This window comes from Balaenoptera acutorostrata, chromosome 15, assembly GCF_949987535.1.
Source record: "Balaenoptera acutorostrata chromosome 15, mBalAcu1.1, whole genome shotgun sequence".
Classification (NCBI taxonomy): domain Eukaryota; kingdom Metazoa; phylum Chordata; class Mammalia; order Artiodactyla; family Balaenopteridae; genus Balaenoptera; species Balaenoptera acutorostrata.
The window spans coordinates 8,009,320-8,035,197 of record NC_080078.1 but is presented as its reverse complement, the minus strand read 5'-3'; the positions used below and the strand labels follow the sequence as shown (position 1 = coordinate 8,035,197).

Below are 25,878 nucleotides of genomic sequence, written 5' to 3'. Positions count from 1 at the left end.
AAAATAGAGCTCAGTCTTCAGAAACTCTCTTCCTGGGCACTCACTGCACAGCCCAAGGCAGCTTCAAGTCAGACGGAGCAGAGGGGCCAGAGCTCAGCCTGGGCTCCCCGCATTGTTGCCGGGGGCACAATTGCCTCAACTCACCTGGACCCTCCGAGACCCAGCCTCTTTACCCTCAGGTAGCAATACCACAACCCTCGCTGGGCTCTGCAGGCAACTCGATCTCGGTGTAAGGGGTTCTGGAAAGATGAGAAGAGTCTGAAACTAATGAATTCTCTCTTCTCAAACTGCAGTCCCACTGGCTCACTTACTGTCTGTGGGAATAGAGGTGACGCTAAACTAGATATCAATTCAAAAGGCCTCTTCAGGGCCCAGAGAAAGAACTACTTTAGCCTTCTCCTGGAACTTGGGCGTTCCACAGGCAGCTGAAGGTTTTCAAACAGGCGATGAAGCGGCAATAGGAAATCATTGAAGGCCAAATCCTTATCTATCACCAAAAGCCAATGGCTGCTCAGTAACAAGAAACGATGCTCAAAGAATTTTTAAAATTCAAGATCAACATCGGAAAGTGCATTCACATGAACTGACAGGGAAACTTTTCAGTAAAGTTACACAGTTAACCATGCTACACTGAAGAAGTAGCTAATCACCAAAGGGGGGGGGGGGGTGGGCCGGGGTCAAAGAGTTCATATAATAACTCCCTAGAAACCAAATCCACCTCCCAGGCAGTTTTGCCAAGATGCTTAAAGAAAAAACCGCATTGGTGTTAAGCCAGAATGTCACATTTAGGAAGACAAGAAAAAAAAAATTAAGGTTTGTCTCCTAAAACTCCACAACGGGTTTTACAGTAAGCTCAGGAATTAAATTATGGTAAAAGGGAGCTATTTTTACTAAAACAGGGTAGACCAATTTATCAAAAATGCCATTCAGCTGTGTTCATTACATTCAGGAATCTAATTTACACAATAGACACTTTGGAGTAATCTATTTTAGTCAATAAACACGAACTCCTTTAAGTTTTAATCTTATCGGAAATACATATTTCACATAGTCTTCTTGCTAGTTAAGTGAGAAATCTGAAAAAATTTCATAACGACTATGAGTCTGCTTTACCACTCTTACGTAGGCAAGAGCAGAAAACAAGCACACACAATTAAAGTTGTCAGACTCCGTTTATATACATTTTAATCCAATCCGCTTCATTTCATACAAGCCCGCATCTGGAGTTCATTTGCTTTCCTCCTAAAAGTACTGTAGGTCACTATCACCAGTCCTCCGGGTTAGGAAAGTTCGGCCAAGTTTACCTTCAAGCACACCTTAGAGTTGGGATCAACAGCCGTCCCCCAGGGACGCCGAGGGCCCACCCCCCCCGCCCCGGAGCGCCAGGCCGCCCAGGGTCCCTCTTAGCCGCAGACACCCCCCCCAACCCCACCGCCAGCGCTCGCGGAGCTTCTGGCCCACACGCCGCTCACCTTCAACTTGGCTCCGGCTACGCACAACATCCACCTGGCAGAGTCCCGGGGCCGTCCAGGCGCCGCGAGCGCGGAGCTGGCAGGTCCCGGGCGGACCCCGAGGGCGCGCCGCTCCCCTGGGTGGGGGTTGGCAGGCAGGAACGCGCCCCCTGGGCACGGCTGCGGCTCGGGCGCCGGATGTGGAGCCCCAGCACGATGCCCCCTCGGCGCCCGGGGCTCGGCGCGTGGACCACGGCCCGGCACACCACAGTCCAGCGAGGCCCCCGGGGCTTTGCTTTCGAGAACCCGATCGGAGTAGGCATTTCGAAGAGGACCCGCCGCGCGGTCCATTGCCCCCCGCGGACCCTGCTGGGAGGACAGGGCCTCGGAGGAGAGGGTCAGAGAGGAGCGGGGGGTGGGGTGTTTACTGGGGTCCGCGGGAGCCCCTGGGCGCGGGGAGAGGACGGCCCGGACAGGCGCCGGGGAGCAAGCACCCCCGGCCCGGACAGACCGCGCGCCCAGGCGCAGAGCCGGGCCTGCGTTCGGGGAAAGTTGCAGTCCTCCTCCGGCGCCCGGACCCACGCCCCAGGGACACCCGACACCCGGGCTCCACGTGCGCGGCGCCCGCCGCCCCCAGCAAGTTTCCCCAAGCGCCCCTACCGGGGTTCCCGGCCGCGGAGGGGCCGGTTCCGCGCCGCTCCTGCAGGCACACAAAAGAGCGGGGCGGCTGCGGGGTCTGCGGGTGGCCCCCGGGCACCCGCCCGGACGTAAACAAACCCCGGGGTCCGCGCTGGGCGCCCCACGCCTGGCGGGGGAGCGGCGGCGCGGTCCCCGCCCGCTGACAGCCGGGGGCCGCGGCCGGGGCCCGGGCCGGCCGGGGAGCGCGGACGCCCGCCCGGCCACTCGCCCGCCTGGCCGGAGCCGGGCCGCGCCGCCGCCGCCGCCGCCGCCGCCGGTGGCCGCTCTGACCCTCCCCCGAGCCGGCGGCACCACAGCGCCACCAGCCCCAGCTCCGCCGCGCCGGCGGCAGTGGCGGCGGCGGCTCCTCCTGGAGAGGCAGGCGCTTCACCCCCACAGCAACTCCCCACAAACTTTCCCCGGGAATACGGCGGGCCGGGGGCGCGGGGCGCGCGGCCGGGCGCCGCCGCCGGGCCGCAGCCCCCTCCCGGCTCAGCGCCCGCCGCCGCCGCCCGCCGCCCGCTCCCCGCTCGCGCGCGCACCCCGCGGACCGCCGGGGCCGCCCCCTCCCCGGTCCCGCGGCGGCGGCGGCGGCGGTGGCGGCGGCGGCGCAGGGCCGGGGGGGCGCCCGGGGTGGGGGCCGACACCGGGGGCAGCGGTGGCGGCGGCGGCTCCCGGCGCCATCTTGGGCTGATCGATGAATTGAACAAAGAGGATCAATTTCTGATCAAGCGAGTTATCAATGGGGGCCGGGGAGCGAGAGGGACTTATCCCCGACTCGGCCCCGCTTTCCCCGGCACCCCCCTCCTCCCCTCCGCCGCGGCCCCCCGGCGGCCGGGCAGCCCGGGGCCCCGGGGGAGGCCGCGACCGCCCGCAGCCCCCACCCCCGGGCGAGAGGCCGAGCGAGGAGAAGCCTGACCTGCAGCTGCTGTAAATCAAAGCGCTTCCAATATTGAAACATCGATCCCACATTGGCCGCCATCTTGAGACATATTGAGACGGAGTGAGAGGCTGATAGAGAGGGGGCTGGAGTTCAGGAGCCGCCAGGAGGCAGCAGGCGGGCGGCGCCAAAACCCGGCCTGGAGCCGGCCGCCGCCGCCGCCACGGAGGACGCGGACTCCTCCTCACGGCGCCGCCGCAGCCATGGCGAGCCCGAGCCGGAGCCGGAGTCGGAGCCCGAGGGCGCGGCGGCGGCCGCCGGGCCTCGCGTGCGCGGCCCCTACCCCCTCCCCCCCGTGCCCGCCGCCAGGCCCGCGACCCCCGCCCCTCCCGAGCCCCCGGCCCCTGCGGGCGGCGGCCGCCTCCCCGGCCCCGAGGGGGCGCTGGAGGGCGACGGGAGGGGCGCCCCGGGCCCCCGCAGGAGGCCCCGGGCCCGGCTCACCTGGGGCGGTTTTCGAGCGCCGGGGGGTCGCGGTCTCGGGCGGCGACGCAGCGCAGCCCCTTCTGGGCCCTCTGTTGGGAGCGGACGGCCGTTTGGGGAGGGCACCGGCCCCGCGCCGCTTTCACTCGCCCTCCGGCAGGGCGCCGAGCGCGCGGAGCCGCCGCGACCACCTGCCCAAGCCCCGACCCCGCGTGGACCCGGCCCACGGCTGCGGCGCTTGTGCGAGGCGCTCTGGCGGTCGGCTGCCGCACACCCTCTCCCTGCGACCCAGCCGACTCAGAGACCGAGCCAGCCACGAACGGCGTTTCATGTTGGGGGCACTGGAGACGGGGGAAAGCAGCCCTGACCCCCGTGTCGCTGCACACGTTAATGTCCCGCACAGTGGCCGCGCGGTCCCCGCGCCGCACCGCGCCCCCGGTGGCCGGGGGTCCCAATGGCCCCTGTCCGCCGGAGCTGCGCCGGCTTAGGCCACGACAGGAAAAGTCTTGGAGCCCAGTTCTGTATCCCCCCGCACCGCTTAAGCGGAACAGCCTTAGAAACTTCCTGTAGTTCAGACACATCGGTTTGGGTGCAAAAACTTGGGAAGTGTGGGTACGCTCATAACAAAAAGCATGGCCCCTAGTTTACAGGAATGCTAAAATATAAACCCCAAAGTCAATTCTCTTTTGATTTCTTTCTTCGAAGAAACCTGGCAAGAAGTACGCGTTTTATGGTCGTCATCTTTAATTGATTATACACACGTGTGAGTTTGAGTTTCCAGTAGGAATACCGTACTTTAACTCTCCCGCCCTTCTTTTAACGTGTAATTAAAGCAAATCCCCACATTCCTCAATCTCAAAAATTATATGTAAATAAAATCTGTAAGGAACACAAAATAAAACATGTAAGTGGGATATAATTGCATTTCAACTGAGTTCGAGGGTTTAGCGTTGATCGTTGGAGTGAACTCAACATTTTTGAATGAAGGGACTGGAAATGAAAGTCCCCGAGATTTGGAGAACACACGTGCCCCCAGGTCCGCCACTGGCGACTAGGAGCCTCAGTTTCGACAACGCGCGACTCCCGAGGTCTGCAGGGGGGTTCCCTGGGCGTCCCGGCGGCAGCTTTGAGCAGCAGCAAGGGCAGGAAGCAGGTGGGTGGGAGCGGGCGGGCGCCGGGAGCCTTGGCCCCAGATGCAGTGACGCCGCGCCAAGCAGGGCACTCCCGACCTCGGGACGCCGAGGGCCGGCTCGGTGTGGGGCGCCCGAGCCCGCGCGGCGCAGTCGGCTGGCGACCGCGCTGCAGCTCCGACCGCGCCGCCCGGTAGAGGGCAGCGGCGCCCCGACACTCGCGTCCTCTGGTCCCTGCGCACGTGCCCACCCGCGCGCCCCGCGCTTGGCCACGCCCTGTCCCAAAGACAGGCCCCTAGCGGGAAACAGCATTGCCACCTCTAGCGATTCCCGTCCCGACGAAATACCTCATCTAAAGATTCCTCCCTCTCCCACACCTGAGGGTACGTCTGCCTTGCCCTCCTATTTGTGCAGTGGCAGGCAGGTGGACCTCGGAATTGCCCGAAAGGTGACTAGACAAATAAAATGTGCAAGGGCTTTAAAAAAAAAAAAATCCCTCCCGTGGGGAAGGCTCAAGGAAGGATCAGGGAAATGGTTTGGATTTGGTGCAGATGTTCTCAATCTAATTATCGTGTCGATCCCCAGGGTTTGAACCAAAAAAAGTGAAATATATATGACCTGTGTAATACTCCAGAAATACATCTGGTTGGAATTCAGGATTCTGAATCCACGGCAGTATTTCAGAAATAAATTTGGATGAGTATTAAATACCCTTGTTACATTTCTGGTTATACTTAACGTTATTTACATGCTAACTGGACTTAGTCGAAAAAGCACTGCATTGAATGGCCCAAATGTTAAGCTCTATTTAAATAAAGTTTAGATTTCTTCTACCAAAGTTTTGAGTTATACAAGGCTAATTGCTCTCTACAGGGGGAAAAAGGTTTAGAATAACTACCAGCACCACAAAATGTTACCATTTTAAAGGAAAAGCACTCCAGTTAAATCACTGATCAAAAATTACCTTAGCTGCCTGAAAGAATCAGCAGAGACCTAAAAAAACTTTTAAAAGTACATTTTCTTTTTCTTGAGTATAGACATAGAATAAGAACAAATTATATCTATTTCAAAAGGCTATTTTCTTTCTTTCTTTCTTTCTTTTTATATTGACTTTCAGCCTCCCCTTGGTAGAAGATCAGGAGGACCTGCTGACATCCAAATATAGTGGATCTATACAAACTGTGTACTGTATAAAATATTCAGAAAATGGAAAGGTTTTAGGACCTAGATCTCTATTAGCATCTACAAAGACAATAGAATAATGGCTATAAGAACCCAGAGCGAAGTGTGGGAAAGAGGCAGGTTAGTAAGATAACTGGCCCAGGAAACAAGAAGCGTCTTGCCTTGAAAACGATATTACTTAGAATGAAGCACAAGAAAAACAACCCAGAGACACTGATGTTCTGGCTCTCCCTTTAGGGAAAGAAAGCTCACATTTCCCAAGTATATGACTAATTCACCATCCCAATCTTTCAAAAATCAAGCCCCAAGTAATCAGATGGGAGGACTGACCAAAATGATGTTTGTTCCTGAACCCTTTAAATAATTACAGTTTCACACCAGATCAGACAAATAAATATGAGTCCAGAATGCCTAAATTTCTTTTCTGACCCATTTTATTTTGCCTATAATGGGGATGTGATAATACTAATGAATGTAACTTACAGAACACTGTAAAGCACTTTCAGAAGTTCACACTTTCCTACTCTCCTGGCGTTGGTGGACCCTCCTGTCTCCCAACAGCTACATATAGTTGATTAAATCAATTAAGGTGAAAATTGGCAAATTCTCTAAAATGCCATATGGGTTGATTATTACTAAATTGGTCCTCCTTTGATAGCCCCAAGAAAGGAAAATATATTACCCTGTTTCCTAAAGATTCTAATTTAGTAATCGTTCTGATATAGTTAACCTAATTCCTTGAAGGAATTAACCATCAAGAATTTCTTCCAAACTGAAAAATGTCTTACAATGTAGGGCATTATAAAAAAAGCCATCCTCTTTATCCCTCACAAAAGAGTCTCTATGTTCTAAGATCTTATTTATAATGAACTCATAAAATTAAGTTTCACTTAGAAACTTTATCTCCAGAAAAAGTTGGAGAATAGAGTTTTTAAGCCAACGCCAAGAATAATGAAAAAAATTCAGAAATCTTCTGTCCTATGTGATATGCTTAAAAAGAAAACTCAAAAGAGATTCAGTTCTAAAACCTTAATTCACTTTCTGAATATTTTTGCATCCAAATTAGAACTGGTTTTGAATTGTTTCCAACAAGAAATATGTCAGATAACCAGAGACAATATATAATGCTAAATGTTTCCTTCATAATTTATTCACAGACAAACATAAAGACATGGCTACTTTTTGATGCACGGTAAAAAAATTATTCATACTCCTAATGAGTCATACGAGAGTCTCAGTTTTACAAATATAGAAGCTGAAATTTTATATCTAGGTATTCATTCAAGTTGACTGAATTTGCAAATGTTTTAAATTTAGGAATATCTAAGGCCAGACAGAAGTATTGAGACACTTTAAATTTGAAAAGGCCTTTTCCTTAAATCAAAAGATGATGAACAACAGAGGGAAATTACAGTGTCTTCCTTTTGTCTTTGGCGATGGCCTTCCAGAACAATTTGGCATGGACTAGTGGAATAAATGAAAGGAAGATTCCAGATTCTTTTTTTTTTTTTCTGAAGCTCAAGAAAACCAAACGACTTTTGTTTTGTTTTTTAAATAATACTTTATGCTAATTATTTCTGAGTACACGATTCACTGTACTATGTAAATACCCACCAAATAAAAGTACACATTTTGCTACATGTAATTACATGCAGAATACATAATTCATCTCTATACGCCAAATGTATGTGTAGTTATATAATTGTACCAAGAACCTGCCAAACTTGTAAGAACAAACTATAATGATTTCTAAACAATAGACTCTCCTATTCACCAACCCCCTCAGCCTCTCTCTGGTGACAGCATCGCTCAGTTCCAAGACCCTTTTTGGAATCTTCAAAGACTTAATTTCTGACCCACCATTTAAGTCTGCTTTCCACTTCTGGACAGCATATGTCAATGCCACTAGCTCTAGGTGTCTTTCCACACCTCTAACGATTACGTTCTGTTCTCTGTGTGTCTTAAACAAAAAAGCTTGCAGTTGGATCTTTCAGACAGAGCTCCATCTTACGCTTGGAAAATACATCTAGCTTAATGAACTCAAGGGCTCACTACCTTGGGACTTCCAAACCCCTAAGAGGGACCCGGGGCTTCTCATCACCCCACAAGTGCCCATACCCCATCTCACCGGCCACACAGCCCCCTGCCCCAGTCTCTTTGTTACCAAACTTATATTCTAATATAAGCTTTCTTGAAATTTAGAGTTTATTAGAATATCACATCTCATTTTCCCCTTTTTACTTCTTCCTCCTCATGAGAGGCCCACATACGTGTCATATTACATATTTCCTGTATGCTATTGAAATAAATGCCATCCTATATGACTCTCACTGATGACATTGCTGAATCACTAGGAATTAATAGTGTACATCATCAGTAGCATGAAAGGCTTGAAATATGTAAAGGACTATATAAATATTATTATTATCTTGTTTAATGCAAGTTCAAGTTCTGTGCTAAGACCATATATTAGTTCCTTTTCTTTCCTCCTGGGAGATATAATCCCTATGCATTCTATTTATATTGACCTTTCATTATTAATATTGCTCTTATGATATCAGTTTGCCATCCAATATTTTAAACACACAACTATGTCCCTGGTGCCAGGACATATAGGGCAGGGACACAGTTTTGTTTTTTTTTAATTGTATTCATGACATGAAGCAAAATATTGTTCTGTTTCTCCCCAAGATCCTTGATGACACATCTCTGCAGTTGTACAGTTGGAGTTGAATGAAGACTTGTTTTCATGAAATGTAATTAGATTTTCTTTTGTCATAAGCACTGTCAGACTGTATATTATTTTTTTCCTGGGTAAGTGTGGTTTGTAAGATTTTGAAAGCTTGTTCCAATGGAAAAGAGGGAAGCTGATCTACTTAGCGGGGAGTACAAAACTTTTTTCATTCCCTCAAGCTTCATTCACAGTAAATATTTGATCTAGTGTCAGCTTTGAGAATCTGTATTAGGATATCTTTAGAGGTTTAAGTAGCTAGCAGAATCTCCTAGGATGTCAAAATTTTGTTTGTGTGTGAGATAGAAGGAAGAAGCCAGGAAAGTGGGCCTCTAATCTAGCAATAAGTTTTTCTTATTAAAATGCTCACACACACACACACACACACACACACACACAATCTGGAAAGCATATATGTTAAAGAAAAGAATAGAATGCAAATACCTTCATCCCAGAAGTATTTCTGGTAACAAAACAAACAAACCAAAAAACAACTAAATGGAACAACATAAAAGTCCAACAGTACAGAAATGATTAAATGAATGATGAAAGTGTGTAGCCATTAAAAATTATGTTTAGTAAAATACATAGTGACATGGGGAAATGTTTAGTACTTAAGAGGAAAACAGGATATACGGTGAGCTCAGTCACAAAGAATAATGTGTTCCACAGACACATAGGATATCAAAAGAACAGTAGGTGTCTCTGGACAATGAATTTATGGGCAAATGTTATCTTCTTTAATATTTCTGTATTTTATATAATTTCTACATGAGCATATGCTACTTTTATAACGCAGGAAAAGAGCAAATATTATTTAAAGTAAGGATGGTGAAAAGCTTGGTATGTCATGTCTTTCAACAGTAATTTAACTCTAACCTAGAAGGGATAGCATGATCTAGTGATTATGTAGACAATTGAAAACAAAGAGAGAAAAATCATGTCCTAATTTTGCCACTGAGTCACTGTTTGATTTTGCCTCGGGTTTCCTGCCTGTAAAATGGGAATAATTAATATCTTCTTGTAAAATGCTTTTGAGTTCTCTAAGGAAAGATCCTATAAAGGTGCAAAGTGTTATTCTATTAATGCTAATTGAAGTCCACCATTTTGGATGATCAGCCATGGTAATGCCAAGTGACCTGCGGTTCCTGCAAATGACCCATTCCCACTGAGCTCCCATTTCCAATTCACCAAGTCAAAAAAGACCCTTGCCCTATCTGTCCAGCCAGCATCTAAACAGCAGAGCTAAGGTGAAGCGGTTTTATTGATGCATATAACCACAGGGTCAGACGTGGGCTGAAATTCTGGTGAAAAGCGCTTTGACCTTGAGCATGATGTCTAACCTCGCGAAGTCTGTTTCCACAGCAGGAAAGACAAAAGGTGTTTGAGAGAAATTGAAGTCAGATATGAGGCCAGATGCCAAAAAGACAAAGGTGTTTGAGAGAAATTGAAGTCAGATATGAGGCCAGATGCCAAACTGGCTGTGCAGGATTCTGTGTTCTTTAAAAAGGTTTGGGGGGCGGGGGGTAGATAAGGATGTAACCAGTAATGCTGGGATGTCCACTGTCCAATCACCAATCACTATCTGTTGAGCAAAGCACTCTGTCAGACACTAGAAAGAAACACAGAAACAGTGGAAAAGGTCTCTGCCCTTAGAAGCTTACAGTTTTGGGGGGAATAGAGCAATAACATGTGCGGGTGGGGTGAGGAACAATGATTCAACTTAAGCAGAAGACAAACAATATCCGGGAAAGGAACTGATAAAAGGCTGATACGCGCCATAGCATTAGCTTGGATATGAGCAATGAACTGAGATTCATTCTCAGTTTAGATGAGCGAAAGATTTCGGAAATGATGGGGTGCTGGACAGGGCAGGACGTAAGAGCTGGAAAGAAAGATGGAGGGTATTTGGGGTCAGGAAAAGCAGGCACAACGCAGCACAGACTAAACTCATACAAAGAAGGGAAACAGTGTGTGGGCTGTTCAGCTGGGAGCCCAGGAGGTGGAGAGCAGGCTGGGATCTTAAAGGCTGGCCACATGGGAAGATGCTGGTGGCATCCTGGAAGAGGCAAATGGGAGTCCTCCACCGTGGATGATGAGCCGTGGTGATGCCAAGTGGCGTGCCGTTGCTGCGAATGACGCATCCCCACTGAGCTCCCATTTCCAACTCACCACGTCAAAAAAGACCCTTGTCCTATCAGTCCAGCCGGCATCTAAACAGCAGAGCTAAGGAGAAGCAGTTTGCATTGAAGCACATAACCACAGGGTCAGACATGGACTGAAATTCTGGTGAAAAGCGCTTTGACCTTGAGCATGATGTCTAACCTTGCGGAGTCTCAGTTTCCACGGCAGAAGCGCATGCTTCATTATGTGCAGGAGACTTCAACGAGAAAATCCACAGAAAATGCTTTGAGCTCTACCTGCATACACTAAGCGCCCAGTAAAAGTCAGCTGTTATTATGTAATCTCATTCAACTGCATTATATCCACCTACCCTAGCTTTGCTTCTCTGCACTCCCGCTTATATTTTAATACCATTTTACAGAAAAGCAAACTGAGGTTCAGAGCACCAAAAAGTTGTTTGACAGGTTGAATTTCTCAATCAGGCTGCCAAGCACCTGTTCAATTTTCTGATCACCTCTTAATGTCATGATCTCAGCTGCACCCTCCCAAGTGCCTTTCTGAAGCAATTGATGTGTTTATTTATTTATTCCTCCAGCAAATATTTATTGAGGGCCTATTGTGTGCCGGGTTTGGAGCCTGAGGGAGTTCCCTGATCCTTCTCCATTGGACAGCTGAGCAGCGAGAAGAAATCCCAGAGTGAGAGGGGACCTCTCCTCATGGCCTTCCCATCCTGTGCCATGTCATTGCTGGTTATTAAACCCCTTTCACTTTCCTGACTTACATTCTTCATGCCACAGAGCACTGTAATCCTTCAGCCTTCTTTGTTTTGGCAATGTAAGCCCTCATTACCAGAATAAAATCTTTGATAGGTCTGACCTTGGGGAGGGCTATCCTCATATTCTGCTTCCAGGCCTGTTTACCTGGGATCTTTCATTTCAGAAATCAGGGCTGAGACCACAGCCACCAACAGAGAAGCCAAATTTCCTGCTTTCCCAAATGCGACGTGAAATAAAGTCAATTCAAATCTGCAGTTGCTCCTGAAGTCTGTATCAGGCTTGTATGGTGTGTGTGTGTGTGTGTGTGTGTGTGTGTGTGTGTGTGTGTGTGTGTGTGTGTACATGGTCATGTGCACTAGGGGGGCAGGTGGGATGGCAAGGTGGGGGGCGTGTACGTAAAGCCACATGAAATGCAGTAGCTCCTGCCCTGGTGAGAGTCTAAAATCTGACTGAAAAGACATTAGAAACATGTAACTGGTTCCATCTTATAGGTTATTTGATGGGATAAGAAAATAATATCTGATGGAGGTAAAGGCCCTGAAAACCCCAAACACACGCAGGTGCGTTGCCGTAGCTCGTAGATACGGCTCCTGAGACATCTAGATCCGAGGCACCCAGCCCCGTCTGCCTTAGCCATGCACCTCCCTTGGACATCTTTCCCCTTTGGGGACTTCTCAGGTCTGACCTCCCCCAAATAAAACATATTTATGGAAACTCTTGGAAGGGGGCTGGGGATAGAGCCAACGCAGGACATCCTATTATCTGCTGATGTCCTGAGGGTGGAAAGGCCAGATTGAAAGGCACATGCCTGGAAGAGTTATCTTTACTTGTAAAACCACCTAATAACAACAATTATTATCCATCCAGCATCTGCCCTCTGTCCTGCGCTTTACACACCTTTATCTCTGATCCTCGAAGCAGGTTTGCAAGGCAGGAAGCCTTATTCCCCTTTTACATATAAGAAGACTGAGGCTCGGAGAGATAAAGAGACTTCTCCAATGTGACTTGCTCACTGGTGAGTCAAATCTGGGCTTTCTGCACCGCCATAGGCTTACCTGCAGCTGCTCCGTCACACCTGAGCCCCAACCTGGGCAGAACTTACCTGGGTCGTCGGACAGGTCGCCTCTCTTTCACGCCTTCAGGAAGTCCAGAGCATTACCTGCCCAGGAGGGATCCCTCCATCTTACCTTGCAGCAGCCCGCTGGTGAGTAGCCCTTCTCGGCGGAGCTCTCGCCTCCAGACATTTCTCTGCCGCAGTGGAGGCTCCAGACACCCTGGTCCAGGGCATCTATAATAAAGATTGATCACCTGACCTTGGTCTTGAATGAGACATCGATTGCAAATGAGAGACAATGACAGAGTCAAAAGTCCCTCTTAAGTCCAGGAAGACGGGATGTTTGGCAATCTAAGCGGCTGGCGACGGGTGTGTTTCCCTAGTCATCGCTGGGAATCTCTTTGCTAACTGCCCAGGGTTCTGACTTCTTCACCTTAGGGGAGTCTGGTCTAATGGACTGTCGGGGGAAGTATCTGATTAACAATCCCTTTCTGGCTACGAGTCTGGCTGGGAGGGTGGGGTCATGGATACACTATCAAAGTTGAAGTCATGCAGTTTAGTAAAGTGATTGCAAGTAATCCCAAGTTCGGTATCTTCCCCTCTCTCGTTCCAAAATTTAATGCTGACTTGTGAGTGGGAGGTGGGATTCATTTACACAAGCTCCGTTCATCCGATAGCATTTTATTACCAACCGAGTCGGACCAGGTGACGGGTTTGGTTTTGTTTTCTGTTGGAACCGCTCTGCATTTTACTGTTGAGCCGGTCGCCTCCCATCTCCACATTTGGATGCTATGTTTTCCTTCAAAAACGGACTCCCTTAGGAAAAAAAAGAATGATCCCTGGCCCCCTGCTTCTGTCCTCTGTAGCCTGATCTATTTAAGACGTTCCCTTCAAACAAATCCTGCCCCAGTTTCTCCGAGGGCCGCCTCTTCCCCTCCTGCCCTCCGCCGTGCGCATTTGACACCAGCTCAGGAATCTTGTAGCTTCTCGCCTTTCCATTCCCAGCAGAATTTGGTATTCAGCACTTCAAAGAGGAGACTTGTTTGCACCTCTTGTTTCAAACAATAGACCAAATTTCCTGTCGCTGCTTCTCTTAAAAACTGCCTCCCTCGAGCTCCCTGGAACAATTGCATCGACCACTATTCAGAGGAGCAAAAGAGCGAACTCCTCACCCACCCTCCTTCTCAGAGGAGACCGGGCCAAGGGGCAGAGAAGGTCACGGGCGTGGACTTCAGACGGGACAGACCTGTGTGCAAACCCTAGGCTCTGTAGCTTTGTAGCTGGGTGGCTTCGAGCTGCTTACCTAACCTCTCTGAGCCTCTCTGTCCTCACCTGGAATATCTGAATCATAACTAACCCATCCCATAGGGCTGGGGTGAAGGTGAGAGGAAGTGATGTAGCAAACTTCCCCCTAACGATGGAGGTTAAGAGCACATTCCCTGATACCGGGCTGCCTGAATTCAAATCCTAGTTCCTAAACAGGAAAACCTCTGCTTCCTTGGACTCACACTGCTTAAACTCTCTGCCTGTACCTCCTTATCTGTGAAAGAGAATAATTATGGCACTTACCTTGTAAGATTAAAGAGTTAAGACACCGGAAGCATTAGAGGTGGGCGTGGACGTCCCTCAGTGAAGTTTTATGCTTCCTCCACCTTATTCCTCACTCTGGAAGGGATTTTTGGCCTCACTATCCCTCAATAACCGTTTTTTACTTTTCTCTCTCTAACTCTTTCCATAGCTATCACAGTGTTTGTTCACCAGCCCAGCTCCACGTCATAGAATGTTCACAGCCCATCAGAGTATAACACTTGTCCATACTTTCTTGTTCCAGGAGTATGGTCTCTGCTTAATTTCAGGATGATCAAATTGCTTGAGGAATGGGTCCGCAACACTGCAGTTTTAGGGCGGGGAAACTATTCTGTATGATGCTGCAGTGGTGAACACATACCCTTATGCATTTCTCAAAACCCAAAGAATATATAACAGAGAGTGAACCCTAGGGTGGGGGAGGGAGTCCTAATCCCTAATTAGGAGTTTGGGATTAAAATATACACACTATTATATATAAAATAGATAACCAACAAGGACCTACTGTATAGCACAGGGAACTATACTCAATATCTTTTAATAACCTATAAGGGAAGAGAAAGTGAAAAAATAATATATTGTATATATATATATATATACATATATATACACACACATAACTGAATCACTTTGCTGTGCACCTAAAACTAACACACACTGTAAATCAACTATATTTCAATAAAAATTTTTAAATAAATAAATAAGTAATGAATTTTTTTAAAAAGCGTGAACCCTAATGTAAACTGTGGACTTTAGTTAATAATAGCACATCAATACGGGTCATTAATTGTAACAAATGTACCGTACTAACACAAGATGTTAATGGGGATCCTAATATGGAAATTCTCTGTATTATCTGCTCAATATTTCTGCTCATCTAAACTGTTCTAGGGAATTCCCTGGCAGTCTAGAGGTTAGGACTTGGCACTTTCACTGCCCTGGGCCCGGGTTCAATCCCTGGTCAGGGAACTGAGATCCCTCAAGCTGTGTCACACAGCCAAAAAATAAAAAAATAAAATAAAATAAAACTGTTCTAAAAAATAAAGTGTATTTTTTAAAAAAGGTAAAGCAGGTGCTCTTACGTGCCCCTGGCCCTCCTAAATACTCACAAATAATGATCCGCAGCTGGAAGTGACAGCATCCTTTCTTGGAGGATCTGAAATTAACAATTGTTATTTTGTCCTCAAGTCGTATAGTAAGGGCCCACGGTGAGTCAGCTTTGTCCCTGGAGGTAGTGAATGAGACCCCTGGCCAGGGGTCTCTGGATCAAGGTTCCTTCAATGTTTTGTAAGTTCTGGAAGAGTAAATGGTACTGGGAGTGGAAGGCCCTGTCTCCTTGTCCCCCAGTTCACAAAGCAGGAGGGACCATATGTCATTTCCCACCATCCCCTCCCCCACCCCCGCCCCCGTGGCCACACGCACACATACAACCTTTCAAATTCTGGGCTCTGCTGTAACCACGGGGAATTGCCTTGCCTTTCTCAGACTCTGGGCCTCTACTCTTGAGCCACTGGCCTCATCACCCTGACTTGCCAGCATGGTGCTGAGGTTGAGCGAATCCCTGAAGCTTCTCCCTGAGTCCAAAGGCTCTGAAGCCCAAACTCAACGAAAGAAGCAATGGATTCTGTGGAATAAAAACAGCCTTCCCACCCAACATAGATCCCCTCGAGGAACTGAGGTCTGATTGTTTAGTGCCCCGAGGCCGAGATTACAACAACCATCAAGTAGAAAGCAACCACAAAAGGACAGGAGAAACTTCAAAAACAGATTTTAAACATAGAAACTTCCCCCCGCACATCCTGTCTGGTTGCCAGGTCCCCAAACTCTTACCCTGTGAGACTGAATTTCCATGGTGTGTCACTGGTTAATAAAACCATCAACTTAGAGACACTCAGACAGCATCTCATGGAGGGGGGTCGGCCCCACTGCTGTTATCAGGCATTAAGGTTGCTACTGATCCAACAAAAGCCAGATCAATGGAATCTGGCAATGGAATTTGATGTGAACAGCGATGCTGAGAATCATAGTAGGTAATTATTACAAGTTGCCCTAGCGGTGTGTTTTCGTGGAGAAAGCAGAAAATGGTGAGGCGGGACACGTGGGGTCAGATCAGGGTGCTTACTGGCTGTGACATCCTCAAGCCTCTCTTTTCCTGTCTATAAAATGGGGACAATAATACTTGCCTCAGGGACTTGTTGCAAAGAGTAATAACAGACGTCCACTCTCTGGGAAGATACCTAGCACGTGTACCAGCACAAGCTAGTTGTAGACCTTTGTGAATGATGTTTCTTTAAAATTGGCCTGAGCCCAAGAAGATATAGTAGGTGAAAAATAAACTTAAAATGACGCATCCATGACAACTGTCCTATTTTGCTTTGTGTTTCCAAGATTCTGATGTAAATAATTTACAGTGTTAAAAATGAGTTCTCAGCAGGTTTTTGAGGGACCGAAGAAAATTCTTTCTAAAATGAGGGATAGTCTTCATAATGAGGGACTGCTGAATGGAGGGGAAATTTAGAATTTAGACGAGCATCTTTTACATAGTTATTAATCTGGTTGGATAGGATTTTTAATAATTAAATAGTATTACTGCAATCTAAGTGATATTTTATTAAGCTTAAATGAAATGTACATTTAGGAACTTAATTTGAAACATTGCCTACTTTGTTATTCTATTTTTCATAATTGCATATACTTGGAAATTATATTTGCCTTTCTGCATTGCATTCTCTCCCTCCGTGCTGAGCCTTGTGCTTTATTTATAGCAGTGATATTTCTTGCGTTTTAAAGGAAATTGATATGAAAGCTCTAAATGACAAACTCCAAAGCTAGCTTCAAAAGTTTCTGACTAATTGCTAATGAAATATCCATAATAGATGAGGAAGAAAGCAGAAATCGCAATGAAACGCCACTTCATTTCATAAATGTCTCGTGTTTGTTTGACAGCTTTGGAAATTTTCTTTGTCATTTTGGAAATCAATAGAAAATACAGCTAAACACCAGACTTAGCTGCTCAGCCCGAGACAGAAAAAAAGATAGAAAGCCCCTCTATCACCAGCTGTCGATTGCTGGGGATCATATTGCCATATGCAATCTTTTTTTTTTTTTGCTCCCTCCAGACGTTACTCAGCCTCCATGAACTCTCGTGAAGGGCCAGATGCACACACATTATGGCTGTGAATTCACGGCACAAAGGGATGGAGACAGCTGGCGGTTATCGGTTTAGTTGATCAATACAGACAGGCCAGGGAGGAACCACCACAGTCGCCTACCCCGCCCTCCCATTTCTCCCATCTTGAGACTAAATCACGCACCCAAGCCCCGATTAACCGACTAGCCTAACTTTCCTTTTCCTTCTGTGCTAAGACTCTTCCTTTATCAACAAATCCGCCATCTCAGCAACATTCTCCTATGGAATGCTTTCGCCCTGGACACCTTCGCCTGTTTCCCTGAGGAGCCCCCTTTCAATGCTTGCAAAGTTTACAGTTATTCTTGTGGACCTTCTCCACCCCTGCAGCCACTGTCTGCCCTTGAATCCCATACCTGAGCCCCACAGAGGACACTCTTGTAGTTTCCCTTCCACTCTGGTTTCCCATTGGGTTGGGCTAATGGAGGTGCCTGCTTTGTAGGAGGTTGGAGGGTGGAGACCGGAGGAAGGAGCGTCTGGGACTTTGCTTCCCCACTCCTGCTCTGCCTCTGGGATTTGAGCATGCTCCCACAACTCTGGCTTCCATCAGGCCCCCATGGCCACATCCCCCTGCCCAGGCCTCGGGGTAGTAACCGCTTCCTGCTATTACTGTTACTGCTGATGGGGGGTGGGGGAGCAGGGGAGGGCCTCAACACTCTTAGCTGACTCCCTTAATTTTGCCCACACCTCATACCTAGTCCCTTCTTCACTTCCCTTGAATCATCTACGTTTGATTCTGTTTCCCCGCTAGGCCCCTGACTGATACAGCAGGAATTTCAAAATATAAATTTAATTTCTATTTAAGTGAATGAAAATGAATAAAGAAAACAAATTCGACTCAGCAATGTGGAATTCAATTAGGAATGGGTTCATTTTTACCCCCTGTTGTCAGTATGCATAATACCAACCTTTTAAAGCATCCCTGATTTGCTTATCTTTTCTGTTAACCTCAGGTGAGGCAGAGACCAGGTCTGTCTCCCTTCCTTTCCCTGTTTTGTCCCCAGGGCCTGGCTCTGTCAATAATGATGTGTCGAATGAGAGAAGGCATCAGTGGCCATCTTATTCAACGACACTTTCTCTTACTGGGGCTGAGAAATGCAATGGTCCTTTGCAGTTCTGATCTGAAGGCATTTAGGATTAAGAGAGGAGATACTCAGAAAATGTACTCAAAGGGTGGGATGGTTTGATTCCTGTTCTGGCAGCACACAGAGTGGAAAGGGCAGCTAAGAATTATAGACTCTTGGAAATGCCGGGACTTCCCTGGTGGTCCAGTGGTTAAGAATCCGCCTTCCAATGCAGGGGACGCGGGTTCGATCTGGGAACTAAGATCCCACATGCTGTGGGGCAACTAAGCCCATGCACCACAACTACAGAGCCCGCGCATCGCAACAAAGCGCCCACGCACTGCAACGAAAGATCCCACGTGCCGCAACTAAGACCTGACGCAGCCAAAAGAATAAATAAATAAATAAAGTGTTATAGACTCTTGGAAATGGCTCACAAGGGACCCTGGGAAGTCTCTCTTTTTTTTTTTTTTAAATAAATGTATGTATGTATTTATTTATTTGGCTGCATTGGTCTTTGTTGCTTCGCACAGGCTTTCTCTAGTTGCAGTGAGCAGGGGCTACTCTTCATTGCGGTGCTCGGGCTTCTCAGGACTTCTCATGGCAGTGGCTTCTCTTGTTGTGGAGCATGGGCTCTAGGCACGCAGGCTTCAGTAGTTGTGGCATGTGGGCTCAGTAGTTGTGGCTCACGGGCTCTAGAATGGAGGCTCAGTAGTTGTGACGCATGGGCTTAGTTGCTCCACGGCATGTGGGATCTCCCGGACCAGGGCTCGAACCCATGTCCCCTGCACTGGCAGGTGGATTCTTAACGCCTGCGCCACCAGGGAAGTCCTGGGAAGTCTTATAGGAGACACCCCGCTCTCCAGAAAGACTTGCGGTTTCTGAGCCTGGGTGGCAATTGGAATAGATTCTACTACAAGTAAGGCTTCCTCATCTATAACGTGATGATAATTCCATAGACCCTCAGCACAGGTGGACTTAACGTCTGTGGGTTCCAGGATTTGGGAGCAACTCTGAAGGTCTGTGATCTGGGCTAATTTGCAGTTTTACTGGAGGCCAGCAGGCAAGTGCACGGGAGCTGGTCACACTGCCAAAGACTTATCTAGCATATGGCCTGGCGTCCTTCCTGGGCTCCGCCCACCACTGTGGACCCATTTTGAGGAGTATATTCCGTGACTTTGTGATTTGGAGGAGGGCCTACTTAAAACATAAGCAATGCATGGAAAGTACCTGGTATGGTGTCTGGTGCATAGTAGAAGTTCAAGTTCTCGGGGCTAAGACTTATCGCTGCGGTTCCACCTTGATGTCGTTAGTCTGCTCATGGTGCACTGGGGCTGTCTCAAGTCCTCTGGCCAAACTCTTAAAGGAGGCCAGGTGGAGGCAGCGCCCCCAAGGGGCACGGTAAGTGCGGACTTCTCCTCCAGGCCGGGCTGGGCTGCATCAGGTCTTAGGGAGAGCTGAAAAAAAGGGGATTAGAAGATGATGTGGCAATCAGGTCTGCACAGGCTTGTTCTTGCTTTCGGCTTCTAGGTCACGGACAAGGGTGACGTGAGGGAAGTGGACATCAAGTAACTGGATGCTGGGAATTCCCTGGTGGCCCAGTGGTTAGGACTCCGCGCTTTCACTGCCAAGGGCCCCGGTTCTATTCCTGGTCAGGGAACTAAGATCCTGCAAGCCGCACCACGCGGCCAAGAAAAAAGAATAGTAGCTGGATGCTGGCTTTGCATTTACAGAGAGTGGAAGATGGGGACCAATGGCCCAGGCCCCTCTGCTTTTCACATCCCTTCATTCCCTCAAATTCGGCTTCTGTATTCTCAAGTACACAGGACATAGGGACCAATTCACCCAGTTGACACTCCACGGGGCCACGCAGGTGAGCATCCTGAAATGCTCTCATCTGGTCTCTCTCCTGCTAATCTTTCAGGCTCTCCTCCCATTGTCCCCACCCACCATCTCAGCCTCCATGCTGCCTCTCCCCGTTCTGCAGTCAACGTTCCAGCCACACTAGACTCTTTCCTGCTTCTCAAACATTCACACCAGTGTAGCCTGGCCGGTCCTCTGATGGTCAGTGTGCACTCTGATTGGTCAGTGCCCATCTATTCTGCTTGAGTTTTTAAAGTTTTCTAACATGAGGACACCAGATTTGTTACTGACTTCTTTCTTTCTTCCTTCCTTTCTTTCTTTCTTCCTTCCTTTCTTTCTTTCTTCCTTCCTTTCTTTCTTTCTTTCTTCCTTTCTTCCTTTCTTTCTTTCTTCCTTTCTTTCTTCCTTTCTTCCTTTCTTCCTTTCTTTCTTTCTTTCTTCCTTCCTTCCTTCCTTCCTTTCTTTCCTTCTTCCTTCCTTCCTTCCTTCCTTCCTTCCTTCCTTCCTTCCTTCCTTTCTTTTCTTTCCCTGCAGCTTGCGGGATCTTAGTTCCCCAACCAGGGACTGAACCCGCACCCTCGGCACTTTCTGGGGCAGGCAGGTGGTCTTGACTCCTGAGGTCAAGGCCATCCTTTGGCCCCCAGTGCACATCACAGATTCCATCCCAGAATCTAACGTTACCCGCAATCTCTTTGACCACATTTTGGTAATTTTTTAGTTTCTCCCACCAGACTAAGCTATCTGAGGAGATGACCTAGTCTTATTTCTCTTTGCATTCCCATCCACCTACAGGCCTGGCACATAGTAGGGGTTTAAAGAATGTTTGATGAGGGAAGGAAGGAACGAGCCTGGTTCACGCCTCAGTTAAGAGTCAAAGGTCAAGGGTCATGAGGTCTAAGTCTATCTTGCCATGCCCTTCATTTCCAGGGTTTCTCTTTCTCCATATTTAAGAGTGGGAGAGTGATACCAGCCACAACCCACTGTGGTCACTGGTGACCAGCCTGGTTCTCCACAGTTCCTTGAGCCTGTGAAAGGAGCCAGCTGAGGCTTGGAGCCAGCATTAGGCCATCAGCAAGCTCTGAACCTGATAAAATCCTGACAGCCCCAGAAGCCAAGCTGGACTGAGACGTGAGATCATCAGATGCCTAAGATACTTGAATCAACTTGTTCACAGCTCTCCCTAGTCATGTTTCCCATAATTCATGATTCACATGAGATTTTTAATAACAAAAACACTCAGATTAAATTTTTATATGAGATGTTTTTCACTCCTCATACAAGCATTATCAACCATTTCAATCGCAGAAAAAACTCTGCCCACTTCCATAATTATTTAAGGATTTGTTTTTAAACTTGTTTTTCTACTTGATTTTATTTGGAGGTAGGAACTCTGGGTATTGAAAGGTGGCTTCTCAGGTGACTCAGGCAATTTGATGATCCAATTTGCTTTCATGTGTGGGACAGAACATTGTATATTATTTTTTTTTAAGCTGCTGTAATACTGTAAATTCAATACGGAAAAACCCTCCTTTTTCGCTGAAAGAATATTCAAAGGAAGAGTCCATTTCTTTTTATTTCACATGGATGTTTTTCAGTGGTTTACATACATAACCAAGAAGGGACATATTATAACTTTGCTGAGAACCCCATCTCTTTGAATAGGGAGTGACTTCTTATTTCTCCAATAAGTAGCAAGTCAGCTCATGACTGTCATTATTATTGCCATTTTTAAATGCTCCACTGATTTTTATTTCTCTACTGTCAGAGGTGTTGCTGCTTCAAGGGTGAGCCTTGTACCCAAATGCCTTCAAACAGTAGAAGGAGAGAAAAGAAGATTTAAAAACAAGGAGGAATGAATTCTATGTTATGTGAATTTTATCTCAGTTAAAAACAACAACAACAACAAAGAAGACATGGAAGAAATGTCAAGAATTGGATTCCAGAAATGTTCTATAATGCAGCTGTTTTTTAAAGAATATCCTATAACGGTCCTTTCAAACCAAGTTTGCCTTCTCTCATTTTATTTGTGCTGTGAGGCCAAGGGGACAGGTCCAATTATTGGAGATGAAGTTCCTCTTAACCAGGTGAAGGGTGGATCGGCCAGCCCTTTGGAAGAGCAACATAGTGAATAATGGGAGCACTGCCTAGGTCCTCCCTTCAGGACTGACAATCTCTGTCCCACCTGCTGCTGGGAGAGCTCAGCTGAATTCTTTCCCAAGGACGCCCCTTTCCAAAAGACATCCACCTTGTTCAAGGTCATGCCCCTCCCCAGGGGCAGCCCTCATCCTATGACTGGTTACCGTAGAGGGTATAGAGGCCCAGCCCCCTTGCCTCAAAGTGAGACAATTCCGATGGGTCATCCCAGTTTCAGCGGGATGAATTCATGGGATTGGCTGAGGCCTTTTTTGTGACTGCATTGCAGCTCAATCCTTCCCCCTGCTCAAACCTGCTTCCCTTAAAAATCTTGATCCATTCCCAGTAGACTTCCTGGGCCCGAATTTCTGCCTCAGATTCTGCTTCCTGGGGAACATGACCTAATACAAGCAGGAAGGTAGGAAGGGATGAGACTGGAAATTGGCTGCTGAGGGGACCAGGGCTGCATTTCAAGGGTAAAACCCTAAGAACATGACTGATGACTCTTAGACCAAGAACTACCCTTGTGCTTCCTCTTCTTTTCTTTTTTAGCAGCTTTTTGAGATACAATTCACGTGCCATACAATCCACCCATTTAGATCGAACCATTCAATGGTTTGTTTGCAATTCACCAAGTTGTATAACCATCACCTCAATCATATTTGGAACATTTTCATCACCCCAAAAAGAAACCCCATACCAATTAACAGTCACCCCCCTATTCCTCCCCAACTCCAGCCCCCTCCCCAGCTCCTGGCAACCACTAACCTGCTTTCTGTCTCCATAGATTTCCCTATTCGGAAATTTCATATAAATGGTATCAAACAATATGTAGTCCTTTGTGTCTGGCTTCTTTCACTTGACATGATGTTTTCAAGGTTCATTCAGCTTGTAGCCTGTGTCAGTGCTTCATTCCTTTTTATGGCTGAATAATATTCCATTGCATGGATACATCACATTTTGTTTATCCATTCATTAGGTGATGGACATTTGGATTGTTTCCACTATTTGGCTATTGTGAATAATGCTGCTATGAACATTTGTGTACAAGTTTCCATGGGACGATTTGATTTCTTCTTTCTTGGGTACATACCTAGGAGTGGAATTGCTGGGTCAAAGGTTAACTCTATGTTTAACCTTTGGAGGAACTTCAGACTATTTTCCAAAGCACGAGGGGCTTCTTGAATAGGCTTTTCCTGTGGGGGTCTTTCTGGGACGTGCCTTCTTCACCCCCTCCCCATCCTCACCTCTGATCCACTTCCGTGATCTTTAGCTTTATCATCCTTGAGGTCTACCTGAAATCTCACCTCCTCTAGGAAGCCTTCCCTGATTAATCCAGTCCACAGGGGTCTTCCTCTGTTTCTCTGTGTACTGGTTGCTTTGTCTTCATGGTACAATGTGAGGCGAAAAACAACATTGCAGAAACAAGGTCATGTTCACTAAGTCCCTCAGCCCGACCAGCCAGTTACCTGTGGGCACAATGGCCTTCTTGTCACTTGCTCTCTTTTGTTCACCTTGACTGTGGAAAGGACCTTTGTCTCTGAAACCGACTGACCACACCAGCCTCAGCCTCTGTGGATGCCTTTTGGGGCCGAGCTTTCCAAAGCAGCCCAACTCCAAGAGTCCCAAATGTCCACAGTGAGGAGGGTCAGAAGAGGAGGGTGTCCCTCTTATTAATCACAAAACAGAAAACCACTGGTCTAAGAGGATGCAGGTGGGAGGCACTAGAAAGAATACCCCCTGGAGGGAGGCCCTTGAACTCCCCTTAGGTGCCTTCCCTTGCCCAAGCCAACCAGGACCCCTGGGGAATTAACTCAGTGGTCATCTGATCACAGAATCACAGGAGTGCAGGAACTTGGGGCTGGACGAGACGTCAAAGACCAGCTGGTCCTAAGTGTGGTCCTGGGACCAGCAGCCTCACTTGGGAGCTGCGTAGAAATACAAAGTCTCAGCCCCACCTTGGACCTGCTAAGTCAAATTTGCCTTTTAACAGGGTCCCCAGGTGATTCATGTGCATATTGAAGGATAATAGTAGTGCTTCCCTACAGCACTCTGATCAACTAGCCATCTTTCCAGAGAGGCGTGGTCCATCTCTTAGGGCACCATCAGAAAACTCCACCTTCCAAAGAGCTGAATCTGGGTTCACTACAGCTTCCACCATGGGTTCTAGCTCCATACCTTGGATCCGTTCACAATAGGTTTGATATTTCTCCACATGACACCCATCAAACAGAGAGGGACCCTCCTGCCATTTTTGAGCTGAGCTGGTAAGATTGTTACTAAAGAGTACAGCATGCTTTTCAGAAACATAGTGTAAATACTATTTCTGAAGCCCCCAGGAGTAGAGAAAACGGGGTAGAAGACAGCTCCCAAGCAGTATGTACCTATTTGGACCTAATCAGGATGGAACGCTGGCTGACAAGTTTCACCTCGTGCAGGTATTTATAAGAAGACCGTTAACGTACTTGGCCTCCCCGTCCAACGGCTGCTGGAAGGTAGTTCACAAATCCGTAATTATCATGCAAGTGTTCTGTGAAAGAGAGGAACATCATATACCCATTTTACAGCAGTAAAAAGAAACACATAGAGACTGACACCCCACTCAGAAGCGATGGAGGTGGAATTGGTACCTGGGAACCTGGTCTGCAAGCCTCTCGCTCTGGCCGGGAGGGACGGGGAACGATAGCTTTTGTCATCGGTTAGCCAAGACGGATTCTGAAACTGAGCAGTTGCCTGGAGAATGCAGTTTAGATAAACCCCAAGATGCACACAAGATGGAAATAGAGACGGAGCAGGAGTATACACCACACTTTGCCCACAAGAGATGCAACACATTTTCATAGTTGAAATTTACATAGTTCTTTATTCATGAAATTATGAACAGCTGCTATTTTGCTGCATTCCCAAGAAGAGTTGAAAAGGCAGCAAAGAAGAGAACAGACACATTAGGCAAACTCCATCTGCCCCTCGTGTCTAACACTTTCTTCCCTGCAGATAGCAGACAATGGGGTTACCAGATGTCATTGCCTGCTTGGGAAGGACCCAGAAATTTTGTGTGACCATGAGCCAGCCAGCGCGGACAATGCCTCTTTTTTTTTTTTTAAATGATATATGTACCCACTCCTGTCCACTCCTCAGCGACTGTTCTAAGACACAGGCTCTTCCCAGAGGAATGCGGATGGTGGTGGATTCTCAGGGGAACTTCAGAAATGTCACTCCAGTCTGGACCAATGTCTACTCACCCTGGCATCCTCCTGACTTTTGAAGAGGGTTTGACAGAGTGCAAGGCTCCTGCATGCTCATCACACTTGACCTTCTAGGAACTCTGGGAGGTCAGTTATCACCTCTTATTACAGAGCAGGACTCCAAGGCCAGAGACCAGAAGTGACAGCATGAGGTCATCCAGCCAGTGGTATCAGGTTCTCCATGTGACATTTTCCCCATCACTCTATATCCATGGAGTTGGCCCATGTGGGCTAAATGTTCTGAGTGGGTCTCCGGCTATCTTAGCCACTGTGAAGCATTCCTTTTCCAACACCTTTATCCCAGGTCCTGCCT

The 25,878-nt window shown here is 47.7% G+C and overlaps 1 protein-coding gene across 6 annotated transcripts in view; it reads right to left on the bottom strand.

Annotated features, from left to right (window-relative positions):
* The window catches only part of CUX1 (cut like homeobox 1), a 376,899-nt gene extending 373,596 nt beyond the window's left edge, over positions 1 to 3,303 (bottom strand). For 2 of the 6 annotated variants that reach the window (XM_057528359.1, XM_057528356.1), the window contains exon 1: positions 1,473 to 2,514. In XM_057528359.1, coding sequence (XP_057384342.1) covers positions 1,473 to 1,802 — 330 coding nt within the window. In that variant the 5' untranslated portion in view covers positions 1,803 to 2,514. Of the gene's footprint in view, positions 1 to 1,472; positions 2,579 to 3,048 lie in introns of those variants that run through there. The other 4 variants (XM_057528358.1, XM_057528361.1, XM_057528360.1 and 1 more) reach the window with 4 other exon arrangements.
* Between the last annotated feature and the right edge of the window lie 22,575 nt (positions 3,304 to 25,878).